The 18,211-nt window shown below is 33.9% G+C and overlaps 1 protein-coding gene across 1 annotated transcript in view; it reads right to left on the reverse strand.

The window, feature by feature from the left end:
• The window catches only part of LOC109537193 (PDZ domain-containing protein 4), a 110,359-nt gene extending 92,989 nt beyond the window's left edge, over positions 1-17,370 (reverse strand). The window contains exon 1 of the mRNA XM_019903796.2: positions 17,132-17,370. Within this exon, the coding sequence (XP_019759355.1) occupies positions 17,132-17,152 (21 nt within the window). The 5' untranslated portion in view covers positions 17,153-17,370. The remainder of the gene's footprint in view (positions 1-17,131) is intronic.
• Between the last annotated feature and the right edge of the window lie 841 nt (positions 17,371-18,211).

The raw sequence follows: 18,211 nt of genomic DNA on the forward strand, positions 1-18,211 counted from the left end.
TACATGATGCCATCACACCCCTCCGAGGGGTTGGCGGACGATGAACGAACGAGAAGTGAAAAAAATGTAAAAAAGGTATAAATGTGAAAACCAATTAATGTGGCAGCAAAGTATCAAATGTGTTTGGAGACTTGCTGGCGCACAGTGGCAGAAAATGTGAGAAAATCGACTTATTGCAATCTTTAAATCAGGATTTCGAATTTAAGGTGCATGTGAACGAGTGTTACATCTGGGAGTTCTTAAAAGCAAAATTACAAAATGTCCATGCATTGAGCAAAAAATTGATGAGGTTTTAATTACCATTGAACATCGTAATCGTCTTTTCCTAACTAGGTATTAATCACAGGTCTACATACACGAACAAAATTCTAAAATGGACTATGTTGCGGCAAAATAATTTACTACCCCGTAAGTAGTTTACTATACATATGAGATAAAATTGAGGTTGATAGCTGAAGAGTTGGATCGTATATCCTACGCATTAATAACTGTACGAAACGGGCCTAATCTTGGTGTAAATAACACAATATTGAATGATAGCTACGAAATGACTCAAAAATATGCTCAATATGAAGTCATGGGAAATAATGAACATACATAGATGAGCTGCGAGTAATGAACCTTGGTGTCAAATTGAACCGCAACATATCGAAGTTGTCAATCTATTTTTATGCCATGTTATCGCACCAAAATCACCTCTTTTGTTAACATTTCGTCGTCCTGCAGTTTTCACTGTTTTAAATGGAAGTTAAATCGAAATCGGTCCTGCGTAGATTAACGGGCGTTGTGTGACAAAAAAGAACCGCCGATAGCGATACCTAGTTAACAAGATTAGTTTGATAAATGGTTCAATAAAAATGTTTTAATCAAGGGTCTGATTTGGTATGCTGATGTTATTTTCATTGAAAATTCTCTTGTTTGCAGACACTAAATAGAACGTGACTATTTCATGAAACGAAAAACTGGATTGGTTGCGAGGTGGACCACAATGAAAATTGGTGAAACAATTGTTACGTACATTGGAATGTGACTACTTATCAGCTGCAATTTTTTGTGATTTGAATATTTAAAGCAATAAATATGAAATGTGTGGAAGGAGCCATTTTGTTCAAACATTTCACGTCCTCCAAATGTACAAACTACGCGTTTGGTGTGAGCTGCATTACAACTTTCCTGGAGAATTGCAAATATGAGATTTTAATTGCAGTTTTTGCAACCTCAGCGGCAATGAAATATTTCGAAGGTTTCCATTTATCTTTGCTCATATCCGAAGCAACTTTTAATACTTCATGATATTAGATCAATTCTATGGTTTTTAGATAAGCAGACTGCTGCCCTAAGATGCTTTACTTAACTTACAAACAATACCAATCAATGTGCCAAGCCCAGAACGATTTCGGTGCACGGAAAGAACAAGGAGGCTTTTTGAAAAGGCATATACATTATCTGGTACTCTAGACTGGTATTGTTGGCTCGTTTGATGACAGAGGAGTAATAGTCCGTACTAGTGCAGACTAAAACGCCTAGTTTGCAAACCGGCAAAAAAGGTTCAAGCGATTATATAACAATGTGTTCTAATTTTAATGCATTCGTGGGTGGACATCGGAGTTCAACAAAACAAGTTCGTTTACAATGCTAACTTGGGTTTCAGGCAATGTGCGAGTGTTCCTTGGTGCGCCTAGTCTCGAGGGTGCCTGTACGGTGCGTTCGAAAACGAGATTCCATAAAGCTTGAAGTTTAATAAAATATGTCGTTTTTACGTCTCCCCATTTAGCCGGTCAAAACGTGGGACTCAAAAGATCAATTTTCTTTGTTCTGATCCATTGTCTGCCTTTTCATATCTATTTCCTAATAAATAATAAGACATTTGACTGTATTTGAAATTTCGCAACAAATATTTTGTTCGAAAGTCGATTAATCGAGATGAAACGAACCATTTTTGTTAAACAAGTCAGTTATAAAAAAAATTAATTGTTACTTTCATTCACCAAATAGAAAGTAGAATAATAGATTTCATTTTTGGAATCCAATTATCTCACAAAACAGAAGCGTTTTAGAGTTGATTTTAAATAAATAAGTCATTATTGCTCAGGCTCTTGACCAAACAATTTTAGTTCCCCTGCAATGCTTCGTGAAAAACTTGAATACTTGCAAATGATACATCCACAGAAAACGTTTTTGGTATACAGTTATTTTAATGCTCTCCACGTCCAGGCTGACATGACAGCCTTCATTTTGCGATGCTAATTGAGTAGATGCACTTCACAATAAACTTCCGAAGTAAAAAATGTACGTACTAATTTTCTGCCGCTGTTTTACTGCAGAAAAATAACCGAAACACAATTCCTGATGTATTTGCTCCTGCTCGGTAATGCCGTATTGTTATTTAAACAATGTGTTTCAGTACAAATGTTGAAACGTCGCGGAACTTGATGTCAAAATAATTAATGTTTGTAGCATTTTAATGCAAAGCTATCATTATGCTACGTTGATTAAATTGCAAACTAGAAATTTGGACTCGGGACAACCACCATTATATTTACTGTGTGGGCTAGAACCTGTTGCTCTAATAATCTCACCATCATCGGCAATCCCAAAGTTTCCTAAATTCCATAACAGATTTTAAGCCAGATTTCAGCTGCACAGCAAATTTAGTGTGATCCTATTTGGCGCGAAGGGCAACTCATTAGGACAGCATTAACTCCTGCATTAGACTAATAATTGGTTTAGATTTAAAGCCAGCAATCCCAAACTCCAAAAGTCGTTGGTAGACGAAAATCTCTGGAACAAAGGCCGCTTCATTGTATCCAGATTGAACTGAAGGGAATTTCTTGCGGTGAGCTGAACAATATCGCTTTTTAAGGTGTTTGCCAGTAGCGTTCCTGTTGCTTTTTTGCTACGAAATTACGATCGATTTTCTTTTAATCCATCGGTAATTAGGTCGGGATAGGTTTTGATGGGCAGCTGTCAAAGACATAATTATAATAGTCCTCAGAAAATGATTCATTGCAGATCAGAGCAATATTTCAACCTATTGTTTGCTTGTCAGGGCTATCAAACGGAGGGGTATTCGTATTATCGTAATTAAGTATGGTATGCTATAAAGTTATTTTTTTAATTGACCTGCAAAGAAGGGAATTTTTTGAAAACATCAATAAATAAAAACTTCACTGGCTCATTGAATGTATTCATTAAAATCGAGCCAGTGCAAGGCTTCAATAAACTGCTGCATACAGGTTAGCTTAATCTGTCCATTGTTAAATTTTGAACTGTTTGAAAAATACGAAATAAACAGTTATCTGATTAATTAGTAATTTAATTTATAAAAAAATAACGAAAAAAATTGAAACATTCAGAGCTTACTTAAGCAAATGCAAATTGGTATTGGAACTCGACACTGAAGTTCTTGCGTTTTTCAGTACCAGTTGTATGAAATGAACTTAAATGTTTACTATCGAAACTTATGTAAGTAGTTTCTTAAAAATCAAAGATATGACAAAAAACAAGGTGAAAACTTAGCATTGATTAATACATCCAAAATCATATGCCGGTATGCAAGCGTGATCTATTCCATATTGAATCGGAGCGCGCGAATTATCTTAGAATTAATTCGTGATTAACCAGCTGTTTTAATTATACCCTTTCCTTTCTGATACAAGTATTTAGAGATTTCCTTTGTTGCACTTCTATTTCTTAATCAGTCGAAATTCGTTCACCAAACTTGCCGAGCATTCGTAAGTTTGAAGTATTCAATTTGGAAAGTAATTTTAGTAATTAGAATTTTTTCATAGGATTATACTTTTTTCATTACTTGTGTATTAACGTGGTTCCATATTTATTAAAAATTAGGTGCAATAAACCAAAATCATATATGTATGTATCATTGCAGCCAGGTGAAGTTTTCACATTTTCACGCACCCTTGACAGAATAAAATAATCACTGACTACACGAATGTTTTAATCGACGCGCACAAAAAAACACATCTTTGTTTTAATAGTTACGGGAAACACAACTTTGTCCTGAATAAAATTCAATAAAAGCGAAACAACTGAAATTTAAAAAATCCCGCATAATTAAATTGCTATTAAATTCATTTTTTAATCAAAATCAAAGGCTGGAGTTTAATTCGTCCAGAAAACATAACTACTTTGTCGGTATATCTACAGATTTAAATAGCAGCTTCAAATTCACACCTGTAAAATCCTATTTACACTCGTTTAGATGCTCCATAAGTTAAATTGTTCTATGCTTCCTTTTGGGACGTAATGCAAAGAGTAAATCTTAGTAATTCCACTTGAACGATTAAAGTAGTGAATAATGCGTTGTCTTCTTATGATCTACGATGTCTGGAGGATTTGGCTAGGATTTATAGCAAAATAAAGAAGAAAACAAGTTTTCCTTTGTCCCAAAAGAAAACGCATTATTCAATATTAAGCTTTCCAATAAAGATTTTCAAAACGCTCGGAATAAATATATGCAAATGTTATCCAGAAGTAGAAAATTGCATTTTTGTATTCAATTGAAGCAATCTGATAAAACCAAGTCACTTCAAAAACAATAAAATACTTTTGTGTTGGCTGCTACACGCCAATGACTAAATATATTATTTATGTAAAGTGGATAATCCTGCCTCTTTAAATGCTGTGTATTTCACCATGAGTTAATGACCTACAAGATGTATTATGGTGTTTAAAGCCATATATAGCCGATAAAATACTGGGTGAAGTCATAAAAATTACGCTCAGATTTTCACAGTTTATTATTGGTAATTAATGAATGCAACGGGAGGCAATGAAAAACGCATCCTTGAACATGATTACTGCGAAATCGGAAGACCACGCATGCATTTAAAAGTTACCAGATTAATCGAAATAATTAATAATGGATTTTTAAAAACTGCGGAAATATGAGTCGTTGAAATTAATGTTTTTATGATCTTTGTAGGTAACCGACCGTGCAATGCGCTTCTTCTGAGTTTATTACCATAATTATTAAGCTGTACCGGAAATGTTGTAACATATAATAGATTTTCTCGAAACAAACTGAAACCTGGAAACTTTAATCGATTAAAACCGATACTTTTGAAACTATCAAGTAAATCGCATTTAACAGTCTACTTAATTCGCAAATATGAGCAGGTAATGGGGATAAACATAGCATAGGCAACTCAAACAAAGAAAAGTTTATGTGTAGGTCCCATAAGACCTAAAAGACCCACATCTCAAGTCTCTTTGCATTCTGGGCAATTTTCAACAACTGTTTAATTCCACCTGAATAATTTTATAAACTCTTGACAATCAATGAAATAATTTGCACACAATTCACCGAAGCATAATGAGTTGTACGATTATCTTTGAATGAGCAACACGAAATCTAAATTTATATATTGGCATTCGTACGTGTACTTTATAGTCAGACTATGCGGGTAACACGTGAAACCAATCAATGCCAAGGAGAATACCAAATTCCCTAATTACTTCTGAAAGTTATTAACTGGTTCAATAATATTTGAACAGATGCTGTACCGAATCCTTTAATTATGGTAATTTCAACGACAAATGTATTTCTATGAAGTTGAATTCAGGATTTGCAAATTTTGCAGTTTATTCAAACATCTTAGATATGGTACAACTGAAAACACAATAAAAAAATCGATTTAAATCAAATTCGGATAGATACGTATATCGTTTTACTCCTTCCAAGAATAGCAGATGGAAGTCAAGAGCGCGGCTGCAAAACCATACCGATAGAAGATAGGTACTGTGGAACTTTTTAAATAACTTTAGAAAAATTAAATTATTATTGCAACTAATAGAAAGCGTGAAATTTGGGAGCTGTTTTGATTCTAATCCTTTCTGTAGTGTATTTTTTCTGAGTGGGATTAAATAAAATGACTGAGAGAAAAATAGTGAAACTCCTAAACTAATAAAAACACCACTGGAGGCTGGGCAATCAATTAACAAAATAACGTGATGTCTTCGCAAAAATACTTTTCTGGTCTAGATGGTCTTGCCTGATTTCGTATCTGGCTTACTTAGTTATCCGAAACCGAACAATTTCGGTTAATTTGAGAAGGAAAAATGAGCCAATTTAATTTGAAAATCATTTGGAATAAACGAACTGGAAATACTAAAAAATACAATTTCAAACAGTCAAATTATAGGTGTTCTTTATCAAACGTTAAAATCCTCGTAACAATATGAATGTGCTTACTTGCAAAACAGCAAAAATGGATTATACAATATCATTGAGCAGTCGAGAAAATAAATATTATTTCAGAAAGGCAATAGAACTAAACACCCAAAAGGTCTGTCAATACATGTTCATTGTCGATCGCGAACCGCATTGCAGATGCCAAAACTCGGCCTAGTGGCGGAAGAAAACGGCCTTTGAAAATGGTGACACCTGAAGAATGAATGAATGATTGAAAGAAGAAGGAAAGCACGGAAAAATTGCTATCCATCCTGTTAGAAACTGCATTATTTGGGTTTTAAAGCGGAGGTAATTTCTAGTGAGGTTTCGATTTTTCGACATTGATCGCTTCCTTAAGACACTATGATTCATGATCTAATGTTACTAACAATGGCTTCTTTGATGTTTGATTGGCACTTAAAATAACTCATATGCATATTATGCAGTTACTTACAATTTGATTGATTTCCACTTCACCTCAAGTTTTATAAAGTTCGTTTTATCGGTTCTGGTGGCTTTAGCTACTTGAAAGCCGGATATAAAAAAATTCCTCTGCCAAAAGGTTGACCTGATTATTTTGCCATTACGTCCCTCATTACTTACAGGTAGTACATGAAAAAGTTAATATAACAGATAAACAGTTCTATTTCATTATTCTTCAGAATGGCTTCATGTTAAGGTGCTTTTTTTCAAGGCCATGGCCAAGTTAGGCTTTATTTATACCATTTACAATGGAGTCATTATTGGATTATTCATATTTCCATTATCTTAAGTGAAAGACGCTTATTGCTTATTGTATCCGAACTGTGTTGCTGAATGATCCTTAAATCGTGACGACTCACCCATAGTTGTTAATTGCAATCATCGAGTTTGCGGTAAAATTACAAAACCCAAGCATAACGCATATCATGGGTTTTAATTTCAACGAGACGAATGATGCATTTTGCAAACAGAAAGCGTTCCTTAAGGAGATTTTCTTGTCAAATAAAGCATTCGACACGAAAGTTTATACCGTAAAGGGACAGGACTAATGTGTCAATAAAGATATAAATTATAGGTCCTTTCCCTTAAGACCCAGGCTTTTCAACCTCTATGCATGACCGAATTCTGTTAGCCAAATGTTGGAGCCCAACCGAACAACACAGATGCCAAGTTTATTAAAATTTCACTAAGACCTCAGTAATTTGTCTACCACAAGTGATCTAACTACAGCCCACTAATCTTTCATTGAGGACATTCCGTCTCCATACCCTTGTTAAAAGGTATATTTCACCTTTGCACCTTAGTGCTCGGAATTCCAATAACTAGTCATCATATTTCACGTTTAAAGACCTGTTGGCCCCTGTATGGTTTAATAAAAAGACGAAATTTCAAATGAGACAATAATTGATTTATTTCCATAATTTTAAGTTCTTCACCCTGATGAACTCAACATCGCAATTTATGTCTACCAATAATAAGGAAAATATGTGGCCGTTGATGACTCAAACCCAAACCGCTCCCTAATCTAGTGGCGCTATTCAAATAATTTCTGGGAAAAAAATTTAAAACTGACTGTAAAAAAATGCTATGAATTTACAATTATGTTCACCGATAATCTGACCAAATATTTCAAAGGTGCTGCCCATGAAGATGCCGCAGACTTGTCTGAAACGGCAATGCTGAGTCGATTTGGCATCTAGGTCTTCGAACGACCATTCAATAAGAATATTTTTACCAACATGTCCAATTTAAAATTAAATTTTCTACCCCAGTAAATTCCGTTGGTCCCTTCATTTACATGATTAGTTCAAACTATCCCTTGTGAGGCGTTTTTAACGTCGAAACGGTGTGACAAAAAGGGTCGGATTCTTTTTTTAGAAAGAATGACATCGGATATTTCATCACATAACTGGTTAGCCAGGATATTGTTAAATATATAGCGCTATTTAACCTTCATCAAAGGAGCGTAAAGGGTCCCGTTTACTTTGAACATTTAATTTGTATTAACTTCTTTGTTATGCTAACAGGGTGGATTGAAACGAAACGGAGTATAGCATGATGATTGAATGGTGAAGATCAAACAATGATGAACAACTTTGTCCACCTTTGGCTAAGTTCTACGGTTTTTCACATTCTCGCATATTAACCTCCAACATCGATTCATAAATTAGTAAACTTCAAAGTTTCTTTTTGGTAAATTCCGTTTGTCTCTTTGTGCATTTGTCCCAATTTTGCCCACTGCAACAGATGCAAACGGTTTGAACCAATTTATAAACAAGCTAGTGGTAATATTCATATCAGTCGTAGATAAAACGTTCTTAAAACCTTGGCAACGAAGAGAAACTGAAAATTTACTACGGTTCAAAATTAAACAGTATTTGACCCCAGGTCCTTCGGACCAATCCGACTGTTAAATAAACGGCAATTTACAAGAGCCAGCTAATGAAATTGAAAAGGAAAAAGAAGGCTTTAGTCGAACGCTTATAGCAATTTGAGAATTGTTAATTTCATAGAAACTAGTTTATATTCTCAGGTGTAACAGGCAAAATAGCAGCTTGATAGTAAGAAGAACAATCTACCAAAACTTGAAATAGTAATTTGAAATGGTGAAGGGAAGATGTTCAATGTATATTTTGTAATTTTTTGACATGCACTAGCAGAAAAGAATAGTTTATAACATCGGTATTTCCTATTTCATTGCTATGCTGGATATTTTTTTTGCCAATTTCAATAAAATAACATTATTGTCGTTCAATCAGGTATACTGTGCAAATGTCGGAAACGGTAGTAAACATAACTTTTAACTAGCTGTTTGATATCAGAGAAATATTGCTGAGCAACTATTTTTCCAATACCAAATACTTTCAAATTTGCCATATCTGTCAGCCAATAATACGTTATAAAGACGACTAAAGCATTATAAACGTCCAAAATTTAAATAGTTCAGCTTTTGGGAATGATTTAGATATTCACAGTTAGTTTCAGGCAAAGTACTCGATTTACCACTAAGAGAGTATCCCCAAGTTGCATCTCTACTTTTCCAAATTTATGGGAATCGCAGCGGTAGCTTAAGTCCGGGTTAAATTGCCAATTTAACAAAAAATTGATTCCTTTCAGGTTTATTGAGTTTATTGGCACCCTAAGGGTGACAAATTAAATCAATACCTAATATGATTAAAACCGTCATAAGTTGGCATTACCTAGAATATTCGCAAAATGTAATCAATTATTATCAGAGCTCTAACTAGGAAGGCTCATGAAGTTCTTAAGCCAATCATCCTTCACTAAACCCATTGTTAGACAGTGGGTTGGAGCCTGTGCTATAACGGAAGATAGATTATCTCTGCTTTTGCCACCCACATCTTATTAAAATCATTAAATCATAGAGCTGCCAATACTTTTATAAAAAATTCACTTGAAAATATTTTGCTAATTATTTTGTGTAGCACACCGTCAATATTTTTATCCTTTACATAGAGAGAAACCGTGTAAAGAACTAACAAGAAAACGGGTATCGGCATTTTTGTTTCTTCCTATAAGGAGTTACGTGCCCATATTTTTTATCTTTTATTTTGTGGGCGCGCAATGGGCACGAAGATCGTCTTCGATAAGATCTTGGCAATTTTAGCAAAGGTACGCTATGTGAAATGCAATTGTTCTTTTCCCATGGAAGTACGGCTGTCCTACATTTAGAATCTTATAAACGCCTGGAGCAATTTACACACTATCCTGTTAAACCAAGGCGCTTGGCTTAATTTAATAAATCGTTAAAATTAGTTTTATTACCAAGGCCCACATTCGTTGAGAGCCGAGATCGTTTAAAATAAACTAAAATACCTTCAAGACAGCGAAATTGCAATAACTAATTGTTAAAAATTTATTTTTAACTAATAATAAAAATATTTAGAAACTTTTGTTTTTATCAGAATAATAAGTAAACCAAGATTTTACCATCTTATATGAACTAGTCAAACTTCATCACGAACTAATAAAAGTGAAACAAAAAACGTCTGCAATGTAATTTAGTAGCGTGATATCGAAAGGGTTATTCGCACATTGAGCGCAAACATTAAAAAGGGTACATGTATCTAGATTCGCTGAGTTTTATGTAAATGTTTAGGTATATTTAATGACGGACGTTGGTCGGTCTCCCCGGGAATAATGAATATATTATTCCCGAGTGCACAGTGCCAATTACTGTTATTTAACTAGCTCGCTTTAATTGTCAGTAACAACATGTTTTCAAATAGAAACGCCTTACTCGGTTCAACCGAAGCATTTCCATTTTCCTTATGGTAACCAAATGAAAATAGCAATAACAAATATTATAAAATGCCATAAAAAAAAATTGCAATCGATTAAGTAAATCAAGCAGTGAAACTAGCAGATGTGTGCAAATCTTAGTCGTAAAGAAAGTACGATTGTTGTGACAATTATGACCTTAGGTAGTTAATAGGATCTATATATAACTGTACTGTTGTACAATATCATGCTACAGGGTAAAATATCAGCATACAGAAGAATATTTGATTCATTACAAAATATGAAAAGCTCAACCAAGCAAATTTGACTATGGATGAAAACGACACGTTTTAAATTAATTAATAAAATGATATAAAAGTTAGCCAGCAATTGAAAAACAGCAGTAAAAGTACGTTGGCAGCAAAGCGATGCAATCGGAATTGACTGCGATTAAATGACACTGTATTGTCTTTTGTTCTAAACATTTTAAGTATAAAATAAATTATAGTAATTTAACGAGATATACTGGCATATTAATAAAAACGCATTAACTATAAATAGAATTGTCACGGTCTCGCTCTAAATGTTGCAGTTAATGTCAGATTAACTATTTTGATCATGAACATGGAGTACTTTATGATACCAAATGAACATTAGCCAAATGGAAACAAAGAAAATATTTACTAGTTGCCATTAACTATGCTCCATCTCATTAACTTTTATATGTATACGGCTAATATATGACTATGGGTTGATTCTTATCGTTGAAGACTAAAATATTGATTAACGTTAATGAAGCGGTCAGGTCCCATGATCAGTCGACTTCAATCAGGCGGTTACAAGAACATAAATCCAGTTGCAAAACAAATTTCAGGATCAGTTGATTATTCGTATATAAAAATCAAAGTTTTCAAGCTCGGTTGACAAAAGTTAAATGCGATATGTTACCCATTCACGAAAGGTGTCATCAAGTACCACTGAGACAGATAGCTAACATAAAGAGATGCAAGGATGCATAATACCTTCCGAGATTATAATCTCTAAAGTAAAAACTGTGCCAAGCTAATGTGTATATGTGGGAAAATGTTGGTTTTCCAGGCGTTTTCAGAATAGGACTTTCTGGTGCAAACTAATCGCTGCTTTGGAAATGTTTTTGGGTTATGAACTACTAAAAAATTAGAACTGCATGTCAGCGGATATGGATCTGAAAATATGTTGCAAAATTTTGCTATTAAATGTATTTGCTATTACAGAAATTTAAGTGTGAATTTTCAATCACTCATAAGAAACTATCCAAATTAATTTATATGATAAATTCCTATAAAATAGACCTGTATGTATATTTAAAAAAACCCTGAATAACATTATCAAGAAAATAACCTTAAAACTAACATTTTCAAAACAGCGCCGAATAAACAAATTTAAAGCTCAAATATTCAAGCCACAATCGGCTTTCCAGATTCCTAATGCGCTATTTACTTTCTGTAACATTAATAACGTAACAGTATTTCTGCTTGTATATTTACTTAATAACCTGTGAGTTTGTTATTATAAAACCGGCTCGGTGTATGTGGAAATAATTTGTTGTAAGTCGGTTGTATATAAAAACGTTGTAAGTCGATGCTCTTTAATGAACGTTTTGGCTGTTCTATGGTTCCGCCACGAAGACTTAATAATTCGTTTAAAATGTTCTACAAGTTTCGGTAAATTAAGACTTTGTCAAGGTATTGTGTTCTGGTCTTACCGATTAACTTTGACTGTTACAGATAAGCTCTCTTGTGATTTAATTAATTATTAAAACCCAGCAGCACGTCGTTTCATGTTGGAATGATAATTGTTTAAACAGGATTGACGCTTAGACATACGAGCCCTTACAACTATATGTTCGGACGATATTCAATGAGTAGAAAACAAATAATTTATATTTGCATAAGATATGCAATTTTTAATTCCAAAATATTGTTGCAAAGCTGGAATTAAACTTCTTGATAAAATGTGTTCATACATCTCTATTTAACCTCTTGGAGAAACTTTACTGTACGCTTTAGTCAGTCTATCTGAAAGGCCTCCGATTTTGTTTAAATCACTTTTTCCCGAAATACATCTACGTATCCGTCAAATTTTGATTCCTCAGTAAAAATAACGTTACTGCGCATTTCCGTTGCCCAGGATATTTTAGATTTACCCAAATTCAATCGTTTTTGCCTTTGGATAGCTGTAAATAGCGGCTTTTCCTTTGCCTAAACCGGAATCGGTTAAAAAAATAAGTTATTTTATTTTATATTGAAATCCATAAAATAATAAATAAACCTTTATAAAAACTGTTACCAGATTTATGCAACCATAGTCTACTGCATTCGCACGATACATTTAAAGTTGCTTCCTGATTCCACTGAGCTTGAATTTGTCGTAAGGTGCCTCTTCTGTTGGATCTGCGGATCTTTACGTACACAACGTTCTCTTTCAGGAAATAATACGGGATCGGAGTAAACTTTTACCACGAACAGCGACAGTAGCAGTATCACTGAACTTTTTTATAACACAATGGACAATATTCAGATCATTTCAAATTTTCTGCATTGATTTACCTTTACTGTATTGAGAAATTATAATTTATCGTAGCTTTTTGTCTGTTGAAGCGACACGCCTTACTTTCTCATGCATTTATATGAAAGTATGAAACTTCTGACAGATATTAATCTGAAAAAACTTAGTTTATTAGCAGATGCATGCATAATATTGATTTTCCCGGTCAATCAAATACACGTCCGAATATTTATTTGTCAAAAATTTCGAAATATTTCTGCTATTTTATTTTGTGGTTGTTGAGAAATGAAAAAGTAATGCGTTAACATCTTGCTGTATGATAGGGAACTTGTATGAGACCCTATTTTTCAACTGCCAAGAAAAAAGAATTAAACTAAACATAATTATTGAATTGAGCTATGATTATTCATATTAGAATTTCGGGCGCCGTCCGAACGTGTAGTTGTTAGGGCTCGTACAACCGGTACAACAATACTTCTGAACTATTTTTAAAATAAAATATTCATCAACAAAGTATGACAATGTCAATGAAGAAACTAGATTTGTTCTTGCTCTAAGATAGATTGGTGCATCTTATATTGCATTGGTGCGCAAATAAGCATGTGTGACTTTTACACAATCACTGTCTGCGCAGTCAACTTTACGGCTTGTCGCTTTCCTCTGTTATTTCCTATGCTTGCTACTTGTGCGTTTAAATGCTGAGCCCCAAGCAATTACCTCTGAATATTTCAGTCACTTATGCTGACGAAACGACGGGATAAAATTTAATTTAATGACTGCCTTAAAGCCCGAAAATCTTTACGTATTCAAACAACGGCCGTAAAAGCCTCACTTGAATTAGACGGTTTATAGCTAGCAGGCCAAGTATCAAAAACATATTATTTCTGAAAATGACTATATAAAAACCCTGCCCAACATCTGTATTTAGTATGTAATTGAATAATTTCTCACAGGCAATGAGTTTTTAATTCTTTCTAAATGACAACAATAATGTTCAGCTTTTATAATCCAACAATCACGAAAAATTGGCAGAATATAAAGCAAATTTTCCATTTGCATTAGTACAGTTGACTTTCAAGTTGCACAATCGTTTTCCAAATTAGTACTAAATTAATAAAATCAATCACAATGTGTTTATTTTAGGGACAAAGAAATGGTCGGCCTGATTTTCACATCAAACAGCCGACCTTAGCCCTGCAAATTTAAAATGCCAAATGCCTGGTTATTTATGTCTGATTAGCATTGTTAATTGTGCGGTTAAGTATCTTATTATTGTTCGTTTTAAATTCAAAAACATTGGGTGTCAAGGTCAATTAGATGCGGCAGATGAATCCGAAACATAGGCCATAGTTCATTGACTACATGTTGCTGGTACGTAATTCCTTGTGTTGTAAAATGTTTACAACTCGTAAAAATAGGGAATATGTTTTCGGTTGTTGCGCTATATTTCTGACTACAAGATAACATGTTTCTGGAAAAACCATCAGTTTAATTTCCGAAATAGACCAAAACGAAAACTTTTTATACGCCAATGACCAATTAAAAAACCAACCGACAAAAAATTGAAAAGGTGTACAGGAAACTATAAATCCCGGCAGCAATTTCTTCTGTCGCATTTTTGATGCACTTTTTGCTTCTTTTTCCTACGCCTGTCGCGATTTACGACTTTGTTTTCGAGTTTTGTAATAATGGTCCGGGAAAATGCAAAGAGGTGCGAATATATCGATAAAATTCCAGACCGAACGTGAATGGACAGCCTTAAATTTCATCTCACAGTCAATGAATAGAAACGTTTAAAAAAGAAAGTTCAATGCATTGTTTGATTATGTAAATGTAAGAAGTTAATGTACTCGCATTGCACAGTTCCATAGAAGGCTAAAATTTAAACGTAAATAAATAAACGAATTTGGGAAAAGCAACAAGAGGTTATTCGGCTTGACTGCTCCGAATCTTTGATCTTCGCTTTGCCTTACAAATGAAGTTGGTGCTAGGCCAAAAACGTCTAATTTCAATGCTCAATTGAATACTGTTTCTTCGAAACTATATTTGCTGATTATTAAGTTCTGAACGATCTTAAAATAGTTTATTTTACCAGTTCTTTTTTCTTTCCAAGCTTCAGGAAAATACTAATATGCAGTACAAACCAGAAAGTAAAACGTAAATTCTAAGAAATTTGCATTCTTCTTCCTTTTGCCTAAATGCAATCGAAACCATTGAAGACTTTGAGAACTCCAAACAATTTGCTCTCGTTACTCAAATGACTTTTACATTAATGTATTAGTTTCAATAAAAAAAATTTCAAAATAAAACGGCTTTTGGCAATAGTTACATTTTCAATAGAAAATACAAATGCTCAACTTCCAGGATTAAATCTGAGCCTATTAATCATACGAACACCTGTTATTATTTTTTTTCGTGTCATGTCAGGTCGAGAGCCGCTGAAAATTTGACGAGCAATTTTTAAATTTTTTGCGGTCTCTACCAAAGACCCATGACAAAATGTGAAAAGTAATTTGATGCAAGTTTAATGCTTTTTTCCGCTATTGTAAATATTTTAGGTCGAATAATAGGCTATTAAAAATGCTCCAACGTCGCAAATGGTTAAATGCCGAAACAAAATGGAATGCGAATATAAATGACATTTTAAATAGCCACCGTTTAATCCCCCATTAGCCGGAATATATCCAGGCAAATTTCAGCTCTATTTTGTTCGTCGAAGTATTATAATTTATTTTATTATAAGAACCCCAAATTGGGTTCCATGCACTTGGAATACGTTTTCTTCTCAGTATACAAAAATTATTTAATTGTTCAGTTCCTAGTTAATTTTTACGGTTAACCGTGAATACAAGTCAATTTTGTGAGTGCTAAATAATATTTTACTCACAGCCTTTACAAGATGCTACAGCAAGGTTTTACTAACATAAATAAATATTCTAAACACAAACCAGGTTTTGGGAAAATATTGAGTACGTTTACCTGGGCTGTGGCAACCCAATGCGCACAGTGATCCGAAAATGCCTAACGTGCCGAAGGTTATTTTTAGCAGTTTTGCTTCATTTTGTACTTCAATCATTAGTAGGTTCGCGAATGGATTTGTAAATCCTAATACATATAGAGATAAAGGAGGATTTCGAACAATTTCTAGTTCAAACTTCGAAAGGGAGATTATGCGATAATTGCAATATGGAGATTTTTGTTCGTGCTACTTTCAAGCGTCAGAATATATTTTCAAAATAGATAGTTTCAAATGTTTCACAAAACTAACAAACTTGTAAAACAAAGTTAAAAATTAATTCAACTGTTTGGATGGCGTGCTCGTAAGAACTTTGAAGCAGGTTTATAGATTGTACACCTTTAGATGTAATTTTCCACATATTGTTTATCTATTTGTTTGGTTTAGCAAATTCCACATTAACTTTATTAGTGTGCGAAAACATGATCTTTTCCATATACACTTAGGTTAAACCTAATGACTCTAATATGGACGCTTAAAAACTTATATATTATATACTTGAAATATTCAAACAAATTAGACAAATAAAAAAAAGAACAATACATAGTTTAAAAACAATTGAAAATTTTTGAATTAGAACATAATAACTTGATAATATCTACTAGTTTGGTTGCATTTTCCACAGCGAATTCGTGAACCAAAAAAATGTGTTTACATTATAATGCAATTCGAGTTCTTGTCCTGTCTCTTGCATTTCTGCCTTCAGTTTGGTCTTTGTATATCACTGTGCAATTTATTGCAGTCCCAAAATGTGCAATTTTCCCTTAAAAGAAACACGTACTCTGTCCTTGCCTGTAATAATATTCTTGGCTTAAATGCCCGAAGAAAAAATAAGAAAAGCAAAATTGGCGCATCCCAGTAAATAAGGCGAAAGTAAACTGTAAGAGCGAATTTGGGCACAGCAAATATTGAAATGTGAACTTTTGGTATTTATTTGACGACTAAATAAACCCAAACCTATAGACTTGTGCAAGCCATGCGAGGAGGGCAATTCCCATCCATATTACCACAGACCTCGAGGGAGCAATACCGGATACTTATGGAAAGCAATTTAAAAAGTTCTTCAGTGGTTTAATATTCATAGCCATGGGAGTAAATTTGTGTAATTCACACCACGAGCGCAAATTTCAAAATAATTCTTATACGCTTACCTTAAGAATAATAAAATCCATGTATAAGTAAGGGGCAGAACAGCAAAACTATAGGTATTAGCAATCAAGAATTAAAAAGTGTCCTTTTCCGAAAAACTTTTGCAAAGCTTTTATTCCGAAGTTTCCGCGCCGCAACGCGAAATCTGTTCCGATTTCGAGCAACCCGAGCCTGTAATATGCCACTCTTCAGCGAACGCAGCAAGACTGAACAGTCTTCAGGTCTGTACTGACAAGGCAAGCAACGTTTAGTTTTTGGTGCGACGCATTCGTACGGCATGTGCCTGTACATTACAAGAACTATCATTATTGCAGTCGGAACTTATGTCACGTCACTTTCCAACTTTATGAATGTGTATCGGAGACGAGAAAGTATTTTTAAAAGATGAGCGACATCTTTGCAAGAGCAGCTTCTGCAGATAGTAGCTGGTTTATAATGAGAAGTCGTCTAGCAAATTTTATGACACTTTTCGGAACCTATTTACCTTCACGATCGATGCAGTTCTGACAAGAGCGTTTATGGCTCTCACTTACTTATTTCATACATCTCAAACAGTTTCCAGAGAGTCATATTTGAGTTTAATGTTCATGTCAATAGAGCATCAATTACAGGGACTTGACATTTTCATCAAAGAGAAATTGAAAATTGTCCAATAGTTCAAGATTCTTCGAACTGATAAAAGTTTAATGATGGTGATATGTGTACTCACTTTAGCTCAACATTGAAGAAGAAAGTTCGAGATTTTCCATAACTTTGTTTTTGGGAACGTGGGCTAATACATTCATCTATTTTCCTAAATGACCTGTTATTCTGAGCATACCGAGCACTTGTAGTAAGGGCAGTAAATTCGTTCTTCATCAAGCCAAAGAAATGGATTTTCATAAAAAATGGAAAATCATAAAAAATGAATCCGCCTCAACAATATAGAACTTATCTACAACTTAGGTATGGGCCTCATATCTGTTCTATTTTCCGATATCTAAAATCCAAATACATAAAACTTCAACACTCTGAAAACAGTTTAACATTTTTACATAAATGTAAAAACAATAACATTATTCCAAAAGGCTTACGACTTAAAT

Source organism: Dendroctonus ponderosae, unplaced genomic scaffold (genome assembly GCF_020466585.1).
Source record: "Dendroctonus ponderosae isolate FM_Combo_2020 unplaced genomic scaffold, Dpon_F_20191213v2 Dpon_F_20191213_1, whole genome shotgun sequence".
In the NCBI taxonomy this organism is placed as follows: Eukaryota; Metazoa; Arthropoda; class Insecta; order Coleoptera; family Curculionidae; genus Dendroctonus; species Dendroctonus ponderosae.